The sequence below is a fragment of the Myotis nattereri genome (assembly GCF_964212035.1).
Source record: "Myotis nattereri genome assembly, chromosome: 15".
In the NCBI taxonomy this organism is placed as follows: domain Eukaryota; kingdom Metazoa; phylum Chordata; class Mammalia; order Chiroptera; family Vespertilionidae; genus Myotis; species Myotis nattereri.
In genome coordinates this window covers 1,767,993-1,783,894 of record NC_138090.1, presented here as the reverse complement: position 1 = coordinate 1,783,894, position 15,902 = coordinate 1,767,993, and the positions used below count along the sequence as shown (strand labels likewise).

The 15,902-nt window shown below is 54.0% G+C and overlaps 1 protein-coding gene across 2 annotated transcripts; it reads left to right on the top strand.

Annotated features, from left to right (window-relative positions):
- The first annotated feature begins 339 nt into the window (after positions 1-339).
- Positions 340-14,619, top strand: DNAJA2 (DnaJ heat shock protein family (Hsp40) member A2). 2 transcript variants are annotated; one of them, XM_081106653.1, is made up of 9 exons: positions 340-547; positions 1,911-1,970; positions 2,264-2,487; positions 5,548-5,628; positions 5,861-5,994; positions 7,694-7,890; positions 11,773-11,917; positions 12,062-12,189; positions 12,718-14,619. In XM_081106653.1, the coding sequence occupies exons 1-9, from the start codon at positions 470-472 to the stop codon at positions 12,907-12,909; spliced, it is 1,239 nt and encodes a 412-aa protein (XP_080962779.1). In that variant the 5' UTR covers positions 340-469; the 3' UTR covers positions 12,910-14,619. The 2 variants fall into 2 exon arrangements, with proteins under 2 accessions (XP_080962779.1, XP_080962778.1); XM_081106652.1 differs by lacking the exon at positions 340-547 and adding an exon at positions 1,372-1,474 and having other exon boundaries at positions 12,718-13,467.
- The last annotated feature ends 1,283 nt before the right edge of the window (positions 14,620-15,902 follow it).

The following is a 15,902-nucleotide window of genomic DNA, read 5'->3' as shown; positions in this document are numbered from 1 at the left end:
ACGTGACTGCCGTGCTCCTGGGTGTCATCTGCCCGGAAGTGAAACTCGAGACGCGCACCCCCAGGGGCTGTTTTCACCGCCAGCCCCGAGGGAGCCGGCCCCAGGGCAGCCGGCATCGGGAGGGAGGCTCCCCGCGCCGGGCTGGATGCCGACCGCCAAGCCGGCTGCGTGACCGCCCCCAGGAGGGAGCCCGGCGGTGGGAGCGCCGCGCAGAGAACCCTCAGCGGCCGCCCCGGCCCCGGACGCGGCGGGAGGCCTGCGCACGCGCCCTGCGTTACCGCCCCGACCCCAGCGGCCGCCGGCGCCCGGGACGGCTGCGCGCGGTGACGTCACGACGCGCCGTGCGCCGGGTCAAAGTGCAGCCCCGCCCCCGCTTCCCCCTCGCTGTCTCCTCGGCCTGCGCCGCCGCCGCTGCGCCGCTCCGTCCGCTCCGCCGCCTTCCTGCCCGAGCGCCGCCCGGCCGGCCGCCATGGCGAGCGTGGTCGACACGAAGCTGTACGACATCCTGGGCGTGCCACCCGGCGCCAGCGAGAACGAGCTGAAGAAGGTACCGGGGGCGGCGGGCGGCGGGAGGGGGCGCGGGCCTGCGCGGCGGCGGGGAGGCCAGGCCGCGCTCCCGGGCTGCCCGCGAGCCGGCGCCGGGCCCAGGCTGGGGGGCGGCGCGGCGAGACCGGCCGGCCGCGGGCCTCGGGCCGCGCGCCCCGGCCCCGCCTGACCTTGGCCGCCGGCCCCGCCCGCCCGCAGCTGCAGCAAACACGACCCACCGCTGCGCGCACGCCGGGCGCTTCCTTCCTCCCTCCCGCGGCGGGCGCCGGGGTCACCCGCCTGGAAAAACAGGTTGGACCGAGGCTCCCGGCCCCGGGAGGGACTTCCCCCGCCGCGGACGCCGGCGCCGCGTCGGGCGGAGTCCCGGACCCCGCGGGAGGGAGGGAGGAAGGGTCGCGGCCGCCAGCCGGGGCGGCGGGGCGGGTGGGCTGTTTGCTGGGGCCGCGGCCGCTCCGCCCTCCCGCCCGCGTGGACTCGCGCGCCGGGGGCCTGCGCCTGGGCGCCCGGTCCGGGCAGGTAAGCGGGCGGTGCTGCACCCGCTTCGGGAGGCGGCGTGGGTCCCGGCCAAACACCCGAGTGTCCGCCGACTAAAAATAAACGCGAGGCCTCGTCGTCGCGCCGCGCAGGCCGCGAGGCTGACCGCGCCGGATGGCACAGCCCCCGAGGCAGCGGATGACACCCCCCCGGCACCTCCACGGGCCCGCAGGCTGCGCACCCGCGAGCGGAGAAAACCCGAATCGGCCCCTCGGGCGGCGGGACGGGGACCGTGGGGAGGCAGAGGGACTTCCTGTTGCCCGACCGGAAATGCCGGCCCATTATGTAACGCGTGGGCCTGTGGATGAAGACCTGGGTGCAGGGCGGCGCAGCCCCCTCCCCCTGGCATGTACCTGCCCTTAGACCGGGGGCCGCTCAGGGCCTCAGACCCCAGGTGAGCCCCCCGCGTGAAACGAAAACACGACCCGGAGCTCCTCGTGGCCGGGTTTCCGGTGGCAGTGCCCCGCAGTTTCTTACTGGAGTCTTCTTGACCCGGTTACTGGCCATCGGAGCCACCGGGCAACAGTGAAGATGAGGAGCGTTGTGGGTTTTCCTCCCTGTGGCATTGTTTCACTGTTTGCATCTGGCTTCAGTATAACCTCTTTTCAAGCGTAACTGCCGTCTGCTTTCTTGTATTAAATCAGTGAGTAAACAGCGTTAAGATGGAAGGCGGCAATGGTTCCAGGGAATAAAAGCTATTTTTGAAAGGTTATGATGCTTCTCGGAAAAGTGATTATTAAGTTGGTACTTGCAAACCTTTAAACTCATCTTTGTATCTAACCCTCCCTTTTTTGTTTGTTTGTTTGTTTGTTTTTTGCCCCTTATTGAAGGCGTACAGAAAATTAGCCAAGGAATACCACCCTGATAAGAATCCAAATGCTGGAGACAAAGTAAGTCATTTGAGACTTTTCCCCCCCAAGGTTTCAGTGTTAAACTTAAGTTGTCCTCCTTGTAAAAGGAATGTAAGAAAAGTCCGTTAATGCCGTGAGCCCAGCTTTTATGCTCAGAGGATTTTGGTTTTGTGACAGGAATACCAACATTCTGGGCCATGGTAGGTGATAAACAGGACCAGGATCAAACCAAAGGCAGCTTGCACCGTCCAGAATTAGGTGGATTCTGGATTCCTGTAGCCTTTCTCCACTGTTCTGTTTAAAAATCCGATCGTTTTCCTTTTCCTTTGTAGTTCAAAGAAATAAGCTTTGCGTATGAAGTGCTGTCAAATCCTGAGAAACGCGAGCTGTATGACCGCTATGGAGAGCAGGGCCTCCGGGAAGGCAGCGGCGGCGGCGGCGGCATGGATGACATCTTCTCGCACATTTTCGGTGGGGGCCTGTTCGGCTTCATGGGCAATCAGAGCAGAAGTCGAAACGGCAGAAGAAGAGGAGAAGATATGATGCATCCACTCAAGTGAATATCTCTTTCCTTTTCCTTTTTTTTTTTTTAAGTACTTTCTTTCAAGTAGTAATAGTAGAGGAGAAAAGGTATCAAAAAATGTTTTCTCTTTCATCAGAAAACAGTCGTCCATGAGCCTTACCGTCCTCATTGGGTGACTAAGTTGAATTTGGTAACCTGGGTGTTTGCGTTTTGCTACAGATCTTAAAGGGTGGCTGGTGTTTGCCCTGAGTGGGAAGATGGTTTTGTTCATGTGCTCCCCAGGCAGAGTACATGATTGACGTTTCCGATGATGGAGGTTCTCCTCTTTGAAGTATTTAAATCTTCCAAGTCACTTTTTATTAAAAACATACTAGCTGAGTGCTTGCCCGGCTAGTTTGTTTGCATGTTGTAGTGGCTCATTACTTGATCCTCAATGAGAACTCCGAAATTGGTTTCCATGGAGCTTGCTGGCTTCAAGCCTGACATTAACCTGCCAACATATGAATGGGACTGACCTTGATCTTAGACTGTGAGTGAGCTCATGAACCTGCTATAATTTGAAACTAGCTTTTTTACTTTGTAAAATTTGTGAGGCCTTGGGTCCTTGCAGCTTTTTAAACTGACAATGGTTTTACAAGCAAATGCCAGGGACTGAATTTCCAGTATTTAAAATATTTCATATTATCTATTCATTTGAGCAGATTAGAGGAAGTAAAGCATAACCTGTTACATTATTTGACTCTCATTCTTAAATTTGTATATTAAAAGAATTTATCCTTAGAAATGTTATCATTTGGATATTATTCCAAGGGTAACACTTGTGCAGTGTTGGTTAGTTTTTCATATTTTTCTTTAACAAAGATATGGTCTAAGGCAGAGGTAGGCAAACTTTTTGACTCGAGGGCCACAATGGGTTCTTAAACTGGACCGGAGGGCCGGAACAAAAGCATGGATGGAGTGTTTGTGTGAACTAATATAAATTCAAAGTAAACATCATTACATAAAAGGGTACGGTCTTTTTTTTGTTTGTTTTATTCATAGTTTGCCCGCGGCTGGTCTAAGGCCTGGCCGGTATGGCGCAGTGGTTGAGCATCGACCTATGAACATGGAGGTCAGGATTTGATTCCCAGTCAGGGCACATGTCCGGGTTGCGGGCTCGATCCCCAGTGTGGGGCGTGCAGGAGGCAGCCGATCCATGATTCTCTCTCATCATTGATGTTTCTCTCTCTCCCTCTTCCTTCTCTCTGAAATCAATAAAAACATTAGAAAAAGAAAAAGAAAGAAATGGTCTAAGAAGTAAATAAAATCAAGAGTGCTTGATTTCGTGGTTCTTCATATCTCCTTTGCTTTTTGTTGCATAGTATGCAGTACATGCAGTGTCTTTCCTGCCGTGTTCTTCTGGCATTACTTAACATTCCCCGGTCTGGCAGCATTTCGTCTGGGTGGCTGTGTGCTGCTCCAGCCGCGGTGTTAGTCGCTCCCCTTTCCCTGGGAGGGCGCCAGTTTCTCCTGTGATCGGCGGTGCTGCTGAGGATCTGCGTGCAGCTCGCTCCTTGGCAGAGAGTCCCAGGCCGGCAGCTGTGTTTTGAGGCCGAAAAATACAGCCCAGTTTCCTGGTAGAAACGGCCGGTTTAGTCCCACTGGCAAAGGGTTCCAGCTCTGCAGACCATTACCCACGTTTTTCCTTTCTTGGCCACGTCTGTTGAAATGAGGACTTACCTGGCCTCTTGGTGTGGTCTTGCGTGCTGACTGTGATGTGCTGTGCCAGGGAGAAACCCTACCTGTTTGTTTTCTGTCCGTGATTTGGTTAAAGGTTCTTATGAAAAGTAAAAGGCAGGTACAACCAGGGGCTTTTGTCCGCGGTGACGCTGGAAATGGCATGACTCCGGTGCTGGGAATGTTCGTCCGTAAGTGTTTAATTCTCATGCTGCCTGGAACCTGTACAGTCTTAGCTTCAGATAACAAGTTTGAGAAAGTTTGAATACCGCAGAAGACTATGGTCTTTGTGGAATACTCCCAGCTATTTCTTTGCTCCTCTATTTTAAAGTAAACCTGTACTCACCAAAGGAGATGTACCCACGGTTGGGAGGGTAAGACCAAACTGCACTCACGAAGAACAGTGTGAGATTCAATATACCTAGGTCCCTGGAGGTTACTTCGGAAAAGAATGGTCCTGTAATTCATCTGTGCTGTATGAGTAAAGGCACTTTGGGTTCTGTAAGTCATATTTTTAAATATATTTTTATTGATGTCAGAGCGGAAGGGAGAGGGAGAGAGATAGAAACATCAATGATGAGAGAGAATCATGGATTGGCTGCCTCCTGCACGCCCCCTGCAGGGGCTCGAGCTGGCAACCCAGGCATATGCCCTTGACCGGAATCAAACCCAGGCCACTTCAGTCTGCAGGCTGACGCTCTATCCGCTAAACCAAACCAGCTAGGGCTACGTCATAAATTTTTAATAGACTTTTTAACTCCACCCTTTTTGGGTCTTAGAGCTCTGAAAATTTGGTAAAAGTTGATGTAGTTTTGCTTAGAATTCGCTGGGTTCTTTAGAGCTTTCAGACTTGTAGGCTCTCTGTTAAAAACCTGTTCCTCTCCTCTCTGTCACACTGGAGATAAGGCCACTTTTCCCCTTTCTTTTTTGAGAATGCACTCCGAGTGCCACCACCAGTTATCATAGGACCTTGTAGCCTTTCTGAATCGCCCGTGGAGGGTGCAGAGCCTTGTAGTGGAGGGAGGACTGACTTAGCCTCGCTGTGCCTGTTCTGTCCTGGAAAAGGGGGTTCCTGCCTGAGGCCAGGGGAAGGTTGTGCACTTGAGTTTGCACTTATCAGTTTTATCAGAAAACGCAACAGCACACACTGGCCTGACCCTGGTGCTGGCTTTGGGCGCATCTGTACTGTCCAGGACCGTAAAATCTTTCTGATATTTCAGGCCACAAAACAAAACCTCAGTCGGTGGCTTCATGAAAGGTGTTTTAAATTCTTTGTTTGAGACGGTTATAGTGAAATTTGCTGTTTCAGCTGTCGTTTACGTCTGTATTTAAGAGAACTGGGCAAAATTTGATTGAACCCAATTCTTTTCTCCCCAGAGTATCTTTAGAAGATCTGTATAATGGCAAGACCACCAAACTACAGCTTAGCAAGAATGTGCTCTGCAGTGCGTGCAATGGGTAAGTGTGTCCTGGTTTATGACTCAATCTCATCGCCGCTCTCAGTGGCACCCTGAGTGTCTGCCAGAGAAAAGTTGTTGTTCTTGATTTAAAACTCACTACTCAACAGAACATCTGGGCCCTCTGCAAGTCAGTTTAATAGTCCCTGAGGGTTGAAGATGAAGGTGAAAAGCGCAGTCCTGCTTGTCTTGGTTGGTGGGCAAAAGCTAACGGATGCCTTTGCTTGCTTTAGCCAAGGTGGAAAGTCAGGGGCTGTTCAGAAGTGCAGCGCCTGCCGGGGTCGCGGCGTCCGCATCATGATCCGGCAGCTGGCCCCGGGGATGGTGCAGCAGATGCAGTCCGTGTGCTCCGACTGCAACGGAGAAGGTGCGTGCTGGGCTCCGGCCTCCGGGCTGGGGGTGGGTGCGCAGAAATAGGGAGGCGCACAGTTTTTCTTTCTCAGCGTGGTTGTATCTTCCTGTTAAATAAAGAAAAGCCACGGAGAGTTCTGGAAGGAAAATAGGAAAAGAATTACTCCATCAGGCCTGGGCCCAGGGAAATGTTTCTCCTTTCTAATAGGAGGATGGACAGATCTGTCCTTCAGATTTGTAAGGGGATGTTTGATGGAGGGGGAAGCAGCCAATGGTTAGTTACCCTTCTGAGAAGAGACGGCTTCCTGTGAGACAACATGGAGACCACCGGCCTGCTGCCTCCCGGGCAGACAGGACTGGCAGTCGGGCCTGCGGCCTTGGGGCCGTGCTGGCCAAAAGGACTTTTCTGCCTTGACCGAATGTTCTGTGTCTGCAGCGTCCAGAACAGTAACCACCAGCTTCCTGTGGCTCCTGAGCTCTTGAATGTGACGGAGGGACTGCGTCCTTAGTTTAAACGTAGAGCCGTGGCTGGTGGTGGCTGTCAGAGCGGAGAGCACGGGTTTAGAGCATCCTTTTCCCAGTGCTCCTGGGACGGGCGAGGTCACTTGGGGAAGCTGCCTGTTACCTTCCCCGCGAGAGGGCTCGGGGCGTTTCCCTTTCACTGTGCCTGACAGTCCGCTGTCGAGAAGCCAGAGTTGGCAGACCTGCCCGGGGGCCATTACCACTTGGAGGCACTGATATTTTGCAGAACATGCTTTGTAACGTGTTCTAGAAACAGACTCAGAAGTTATTGATGACACATGTCCTCTAAGTACATTACAGGGTGCCAGTCAGCCATTAGAAATCGACACTTCTTTCAGTCTATGTACAACTTCCATTTTATTTCCTTAGACACTAATCAAACGTTTCAGAAGAGAGTGTAAGGAAGGAAAGCTGCATGTCCTGAGCGTGGTGTGGAGGGACTCGTACCACTAATGCAGCATCTAGCGGGTTTCCGCAGTCGTCCTTGATCGTGAACTACGTTAAAGGGAGACCCATAGTAGGGCGCCTGTGCAGCTTTTCGTCTGTGAAGGAGATGAATTCACGGCCAGCTGCACAGTCATGATGAGCCATGAGGATCGTTACGTTTTTATTTGGTTAAACACGTGAAACTGAGGCTGAACACAAAGTGAAGAAGCGTCTGTAGAGCCCAGCACCTGACACCCCTTGTTTCTGTTCTTTGTTTTTTTAATTTCATTGATTTCAGAGAGGAAAGGAGAGGCGGAGAGAAGCATCCATGATGAGAATCATGGACTGGCTGCCTCTTGCACGCCCCCTGGTGGGGATGGAGCCCGCAACCCGGGCCTGTGCCCTGACTGAAGTCGAACCGGGGACGTTTAGTCCGTAGTCACTCTGTCCAGAGCCCAGCCAGCTAGGACACCTGCCACCCCTTTGGTTCCGGGCCCCGGCTTTGTTTTCACTCCAGGCAGAGGACCGGGAAGCGTTTAAGGCACATGATGCTCAGAAACGGAGGAGGCCTGGGTAGGTTGGCCTTCAGGGAACCCGCAGTGAGGTGTGAGTTTTTGATATTAAGAATGATTCTAATCAAAATGTTAGGTGGCCGTTGAAGGAGTTCAGAAAGTGCATTTAATGAATAAAGGCCTTAGGGAGACCTACCTGACCTAAGAGGGCAGCCGAGTAATCTCACTGGAAGCTTGCCTGGCCTCTCTTCCCAGGAGAGGTCATTAACGAGAAGGACCGCTGTAAAAAGTGCGATGGGAAGAAGGTGATTAAAGAAGTCAAGATCCTCGAAGTCCACGTGGACAAGGGCATGAAGCACGGCCAGAGGATCACGTTCGCGGGGGAGGCAGACCAGGCGCCCGGAGTGGAGCCGGGAGACATCGTTCTCTTGCTGCAAGAGAAGGAACATGAGGTGAGGTCCTTGGTGTTGGCTTTGTTCGGGGTGGGGGGTGCGTGCGAGGGGTGGGTCAGCTGTGCCTGGGTTTCCCGGAGCAGCGCTGCGCACGGGGAAGTGCCCAGTGGTCGGCTGATGTGTGGGGCGGCCTGGTTAGCCCAGTGGGACCCCGCCGTGGCATTGACTAGCACTGTAGCTCGTCGTCTCGTGGTCTCTGTCCCCGGCCTCCGTGTCTGAAGACGAGGGCCCGGACCAGACGGCCGAGGCAGCTCCCTCTCCCTGTACAGCCCCGGGGGGTGGAGGGGCGGCGGACAGGGCTTCAGTCCTCAGTGCCGCTCTGTTGTGTTTTGCACACTGGGTGCCCAGGCGAGATGCTCTGGGAAGTAAAGGTTCTGCAGTTGAACATTTTTTTATTTTGAATTTCTGATCAGAGTGTACTGCATGTTATGTACAAGGCAACATTAACTGGCCCCGCGATGGGGCCTAGTGTGTGGTCCTTGGGTTGTGCCGTTGGCTTGTATTTAAGGTGCTGTGCGTGCCCTGTAGACCTTTATTCAAGGAGAATAGATCAAGCTATTTGTGAAACAGCCCTTCAGTAATCACCCAGATTCTTTAAAGAAAAATTGTTTTTTAATTGATTTTAGAGAGGGAGAGGGCAAGAAGGAGAGAAGCATCAGTGAGGAGAGAGAATCATGGACCAGCTGCCTCCTGCACGCCCCACACTGGGGAGCGAGTGCGAAGCCTGGGCCTGTGTCCTGACCGGGAATCGAGCTGCTCATAGGTTGGTGCTCAGCCACTGAGCCACACTGGCCGGGCCAAATGCTCGGCTGTAGCAGCATTTGACGGGGCTCTGGCTTTGTCCTTGGTCCCATTGACTCAAGTTCCAGTGAAGGTCTTCACAGGTCATCCCCCTTCTTGTTTACACGAAAATTTTCTCCCATTTGATGGTGATTTCTACCAATCAAGTTTAAGTCACTTCCAGAACCCAGTAGAGGGTGACGCTGCCCTGCGATGCAGATTCTGGGAAGGTGACGGTTCCATTCCCTCGCTGGGTGAGTTGCCGCCCCAGCCTTTCTCGGGTATCAGTCAAGCTTCTAGCCTCGGCGAAGCTATGGATTGCTCTAGACATCTTGGCTCTTTGTGGATATTGCCAAGCTCACAAAAAGCGAGGATCTCTTAGATTGCTGGGAAATAGTAATTTCTAGAAGTCGTCCTTAGGGTCTTGTAGGCTGGAATATTTGTAGCTCTTTTATGAGTTTCTCTGTTAATTAGCACTATGTTCAGCCTTGCCTTCCATGCACAGCACCATACAAGGCATTAAAGGCACAAAGATAGAAAGATGGCCAAGGAGTGGCAATGGTTAGAGTCCGCTTGGGCACAGAGCAGGCCGGGTTGTAAGATGGCACAGCTGTGTGTGGTGCTCCCGTGACATCACGGGGAGCGGGGGGCAGTTACCGCGTGGTGTCTGCGCGCGGGGCAGGAGGATGGTGAAGTCGGAGGGGGTAGGAATGGTGGTTGGTGTTCTGGCATGTCGGACTTGTCCCCCTAAGTTCAGCCTGTACTGTGGCTGTACACTTCAGTGGGGATTTAAACATGGAGGTCAGTGAACTTGAGTCAGTTCTGACTCCGTGTAGCGGCGTTGGCCTCCCTGGGCTTGGCTCAACTGCACACAGAGCCGGTCCTCCCTCAGGGCGGTCATCGGCCCGGGGAGGGATGCATAGGCTGCCGTTCTGTTGGGGCCGCGGGGAGGTGTCTGAAGTGATGTCACTGTGGCTCGTGGGCCGCTGTGGAGTGCGTGGCTTTCCAGCAGGTGGCGGTCCCACTGGTGGTCTAACAGGAGACGGCAAAGGCCAGCGAGGGGGCTCACCTCGGGAGCGGGTAGGGTGGGGCCTTCCAGGTTTATGACCAGGAAATCTGAACCCAAGATGAGACTTGGGCAATTTTTGTTTTGTTTTTTAATGTGTTTTTTTTGTTTGTTTTGTTTTTTTCAGAGAGGAATGGAGAGGGGGATAGGGAGATAGAACATCAGCGAAGAGAGAGAATTATGGATGGGCTGCCTCCTGTCCGCCCCCTTCTGGGGATCGAGCCCACCACCCAGGCCTGTGCCCTGACCAGGAATCGAACCTCGATCTCCTGGGTCATAGGTCGACGCTCACCCCCGGAGCCACACCAACCGCACTGGGCAATTGTTTAATTTCTACCACTGAAAACTTTCTGAACCTTCTGAAGAAAACTTGACTAGTTTGAACTAGTTCATGAAAAATCTTGTACTTATTTTTGTGTGTGTGTTTTTCACTCCCAACTCTAGTGCTGAAGTAATGGTGAGGCCATGAGTCAGGGTGGGGCTGTATCTGAAGCAGCATGTGAATCTCCCGAGGGAAGCACTCGCTGCTGGGATGCTGTGTATCGTGTGTGTTCGTCTTTGTGTGTGTGCGCACATGTGTTCACATGCGTGTGCTGGTGATCTGGCTGCCAAGGTGCATTTGCACAAAGGACCGTAGGACCTGGTGATGCTAGTCCCTCCTCTGTTGGTTTTTCAGACGTGATTGTCACTTTGAAGTGGTTTGCTGCCTCGTTCTTGGTAGTTTCTCTTCATCAATCCTGTTTTTCAAAAATTTCCCAATTGTTCTTGCTTGCGTGTTCTCTGAATTTTAACATCAAATTGGCTAGCCTAACCCCCCCCACCCCCACCCCAGGAAAGCCAAAAGAAACTCAGACCATTTTTTATTGGAATCACATCAAGGTGAGCCCTCCTGTCCAAGATACGCAAGAGCAGTGCCCGCGTCTTGTCCCTCCTTCCAGCAGAGCTGCTTTTTAAAGAAGTGAGCCCAGGTGGCTGCTCCGGCTCACTGGGAAGGCAGAGAAAAGGGGGCCTTGAAAGCAGGTTCGGGGGTGAGCCTAGAATGCGCTGCCACTGCTGCCCACCAGCTCTAAGTCTCGTAGGGGGCGCAGGGGAGGGGGAGAAGGAGGGAGAGCGCGCCGATGTAGCCTTAACTGAAGGATATGTGGTTCAAAACGGTCCGTTCCCTGCTGCGGCTGCGGCTGCGGCTGCGGGCCCTGGGCCGCTGGTCAGGATGATGTGTGAGGTCAGCTTTCTTTCGTGGGCAAATTTTGGAGGAGGATTTGGGACAGGGGCTGCTGTTCAGGTTCCCCTCTGCTCGGAACTGCCCAGCATTCTTTGGAAGAGAGACTAGCATTGAAAAATGTATAGGTGACCATTTCCTGCAGTTCGTTTTATTTTATTAAACTTCACAAGGGAAGCGTCTGGATGTTTGTGAGAAGCTGCGAGGCAGGCATGTGCAGAGGGACATGTTTTCCTGCCGTGGAAGCGCCGAGACACTCTCGATGTTGATGGAGTGACCTGGGCGCTCGTGGCTGAGTCCACGGGTTTATTGTTGATTTGCATTCCTCTAGACAGGTGTGGGCTGTAGGGGAGCGGAAACGTGTTCGTACCTGTGCCACGTGACGCATGGCGTTAGCGCCTTTTTTGGCTGAGCGTTGCTGGTGGAACTGCTTATGTTGAACTTGGCCCTCCCTTGCCCTTGTTGGGATGCTGTCTGGGGAGCACTCCAGGGGCGAACCTGCTCCCAGAATCCCGCTGGGCCCTCTGCACCCTTAGCTCGGAGCCGGGCCAGGAAATGGGCCTGCAGGGCCCGCCTGTTTGTTTCTGCGGCCTCAGCTGTGACTTAGGTTTGAGCCATTGCCTCCCAATTCCAGGGCTTGCCTGGTGGAAGTTTCTGGCATATTACTTGAGAACGGCTAGGTTTCTTACATAAATTTAGGGCGTGGAGACGGGGCTTTGCACTGGATGGTAAAATGGAAGTTGTGAGGTCGGTTCGAGGCACAGAGCGTGGCCGTGTGGCTCCGTCTTGAGGAGATGTGTCTGCTGCTTTCCTCCAGGTGTTCCAGCGGGACGGCAACGACCTGCACATGACGTACAAGATAGGCCTCGTGGAGGCGCTCTGCGGCTTCCAGTTCACGTTCAAGCACCTCGATGCCCGTCAGATCGTGGTGAAGTACCCGCCGGGCAAAGTCATCGAGCCGGGTGAGTGCCCGCCCTGAGGGCTTCCTGTGCTTTCGGAACGTGCGCTTTTCGCATAGCAGGTGGCTCTTAAAAAGAACATTACTGAGCGCTCTTCTTCTCGGATAAAGTGCTTCATACTTTCCCCACGACTTACTCAAATACTAGGGTGCGTCCGGGTGGTTCGAGGGGAAGGAATGCCGCAGTATCGGAACCCCTTCGAGAAAGGCGACCTGTACATCAAGTTCGACGTGCAGTTCCCTGAGAACAACTGGGTCAGCCCCGACAAGCTCTCCGTAAGTGCCCCCGGCATCTGCAGCGGGCGCTGCCTTCCGGCCGGTGCCAGCTGAGGTTCTTCGTCACCTTCCATTGTTTGTGGTGCCAAGAGGAGTCAGCACATAGAAGTGCTTTTTAAGTATTTGCTTGGTGGCTCTCCTGGCTGCTACTGAAATGAGGATTGCTGGGGTCAGTGTCCCGGGGCCGGGGCTGGTGATAAAGTAGAGCCCACGGGGCGTGGTGTGCTGAGGAAAGGGGAGTCGGGGGGGGTCCCCTCGCCTGAAGGAGGCACCCCCAGCCCAGCCGGCTGGTTCTTCGTGCAGGAAGGCGTGTCTGCGTGTCCCATGTTTCCGAGTGGGCAGGTGGTGGCTTGTTTTCTAAGCAGCAGAGGTCACACAGAAGAGATGCCTGCAGGTGCGGCCTGCGGTCTCGGCTTCCCTCGCCAGGGCAGCGCTGCTCACTTGGAAGGAGCCCGCCCCTTGGGCTGTGTGTGGGCAGGGGTTCCGGAGACGTCGACAGAGACCTTTTTTGTGTTTGTTTTAACGAAGGAACTAGAAGACCTTCTGCCATCCCGACCGGAAGTCCCGAACATCATCGGGGACACAGAGGAGGTGGAGCTTCAGGAATTCGACAGCACCCGGGGCTCGGGAGGCGGGCAGAGGCGCGAGGCCTACAACGACAGTTCCGACGAGGAGAGCAGCAGCCACCACGGCCCCGGCGTGCAGTGCGCCCACCAGTGAGCCGCGCGGCGCAGGCGGTTTCCTCCGCGCGCCCGGCCAGAGGGTCTGTCGATCCGAATGAACTGATGGATATTTCCTGGTCTATGTGTAACTTTAAAGTCGGTATAGTATCTACAGAGTGTATAATTTAACTAACCACAGAGCTCTGCGTCTTCGTCTGACTGGTCTGTACAGAGGAGAGCACTCGAGGAGGCAGGACTGACACGCGTTCCCAGGCCCGCCCTGGTCTGTGCGCGGTTTCTATCAGTTCCGTGTAGATTTTTGTTCCATGTTTGCAACTCAAAGCCCACGTTGTAAGTCTGTGTCCCGTGTGTCCTGGAGCTTGTGTTTGGCTGCACCTGCGTCATAAGCTGCTACAACCAGAATAAAGAGTTTCCGAGCCTGCGTCTCGCTTAGGTGCATGGGAGTGGGCTTTGCGCACAGGGCTTGGAGCTGACGGGACAGTGGGAATGACATCCGCGCTGGTGGTCACGTTGTTGGGATTTTTCTTCTTCTTGTTTTTTATCATCTTGTGAAAGGTTTTGAAACTCGATAATAAAGAGCAGTTGGTGTAAATTATTTTTGTGTCACATTTTTAGGAGGAAAAACACATTTTTTTAAATTGATTTTAGAGAGAGGAAGGGAGAGAGAGAGACATCGATGTGAGAGAGAGGGAGACATTGATCGGTTGCCTTCCATACCAGCCCAGACCGGGGGTGGAACCCACAGCCTGGTATGTGCCCTGACCAGGAATGGAAGCCGCCACCCTTCAGTGCATGGAATGATGCTCCGACCGATGGGGCTATACCGGCCGGGGCAGCAGGAAGAGCATATTTTGAACTGTCAAATGGATCCTTAACCTGGAGAATGGATTCTTGGTTCTGGCTCCCAAGCCGCCCTTAAACCTGTGGGCCTGACGCCATGCTCAGGCACACGCCCATTTGATCGTTTTACACCATGAATGAAAGTTTGACGGTAGAAACAGGCTATACTGGCTTCCATTGATGCTTTGTACACTCCAGGACACCCGAGTTACACGGCTCCTCAGTTACGGCCCTGCACATTGGGGCGACATAGCCTCCGCACCCCACCATCGCCCCTTTATTTATAAAAGCAAGGAAACCGCAAATCAGTACTAGAACCACATCTGCATAGAGCCTGTTTCCATTAAATGTTCAGTTAAAGATTCTGTCTTCATCAGGCTGCGTGTTTGAGGTGGGGGAGGATTGATGAGGTGGGGGAGGATTGACTCCCGCTGCTGTTGATGGAAAAGCCAGCCTGGGTTGGTGTGAGGACAGTCGGGCACAACCGCTGTGTGAAGGGCGTTGTGTTGCTCTTCCTACCTTCTCTCTCGGACCTTTCCCTTCCCAGGACACACTTGAATTTGAAAGAAGAGACTCCGTGTACTCTTTACATTTGTGAGAGAACAGGAGAGAACTGAAAAGGGAGTTTTTCATGTGATGCCATCCCTGACCTAAATATGACGCACGTAGTCTCTCCTAGGTCCGCCAGAACCTGAATGGGCAGAAAGGTGTCCTGGCATTGCTCCCGGCCGCGAGGTTTTGATGACTGTCCTAGCCACCTACCTCTGTTGTACAAAAACGACAGCCAGCCTGGCGCGGCGGCAGCACGGCAGTTGTGTATGCAAGTTCCTTCCCCACGCACCACCTGACGCGTAAGAAACAGTGGCGATACAGTTTGTCGCCTTCCCAATAAAGGGTTACAAGCAGCGGTTCGGTGTGGCCTTTCTTTCTGTGCAGGTGGTGGTGACCAAACCACACGGAAGCGGGTGGTGGACGGCGTTTGGATCTCTTCTTCCCCGCAGTCGTCTGCTTTGCAGAGCGCCTGCCCAGAGGCCTTCAGCGTCTCCCGTCAGGAGTGATACCGCATATACCATCCACTAGGCCCTTTCCAAGGGGTGCAGTCCGGGGCTGGGGCTTAGAACATTCAGAACTTGGCCTTTGCCACTCTCCAGAACATTCCATCTCAGAAAGGAACCCGTTAGCATTCGTGCTCTGGTCCTTCCTCTGGTGCAGTCGCTCATCTGGTATCTGTTTCTCAGGCCAGTTTTGGACTATTGGTATAAAATGGGATTCTATTTTTTTAAGTCCTCATCTAAGAATCTGTTTTCCATTAATCTTTAGAGAGAGAGGGAGGCGAGAAAGAGAAACACTGACGTGATCACCTTTCCCACACACCCCAATGGGCCAGGGATCGAACCTGTGACCCATCAGTCCACAGGCTGACGCTCTGACCACTGAGCAAAACCGGCCGGGGCCCCAATGGGATCTAACTTAGTCCGTGTCCAGGGCTCATCCCTGACAGCACGCAGCAGCACTGCCTTTGTATTGCCAGGTCACTCCTGGCACCGCTCGCCGGCCGGTGGGCACTGGAGTCTTCGCGTGGGGGATCATGCTATGAACATTCACATACACAGTTTTGTGTGGACGGCTTTCCAGTTCTGGCAGATGCCGAGGAGTGAAGTGACTGGTTCCCATGGTAACCTTTTCATCCTTTGCCAGACTTCTAAAACAGGCCGCCCCATCTTACAATCCTACCAGCAGAGGAGAGAACTCGTTTTCCACAACTGCAGCGTGGACCCGTCTCATGACAGCCTCCGCGGTGGGGGTGAGGGTTCAGATCTGCATTTGCCTGGTGACGAATGCTATGCGTCTTGCCGTGCGCTCACCGGCCAGTGTGTACCGTGGGAGCAGCGTCTGTTCACAGCCGCCGCCCATGTCACTCAGGCTGTCTCAGTGTTCACGTGTCACCTCCCGCCCTGCCAGCGCCCCAGTTCGCCAGCAAGCATGCGGTAGGAAGGCTTCCAGAGAAGCCACAGGCCAGGAAGTGATGAAGAAAGGGACCCAGGTCAAGATCAACCCAAGGCCCACACTCCAAGGATGGGCCCCACGACCTGCCGTCAGCCTGGGAAAGCTGTCCCTTCTCCACGCTTCCAGCACAAGGCCCGGGGCGGGGGGTGTCTCCGTGGCCTGGTGTCCGTCAGCGCCATTCTT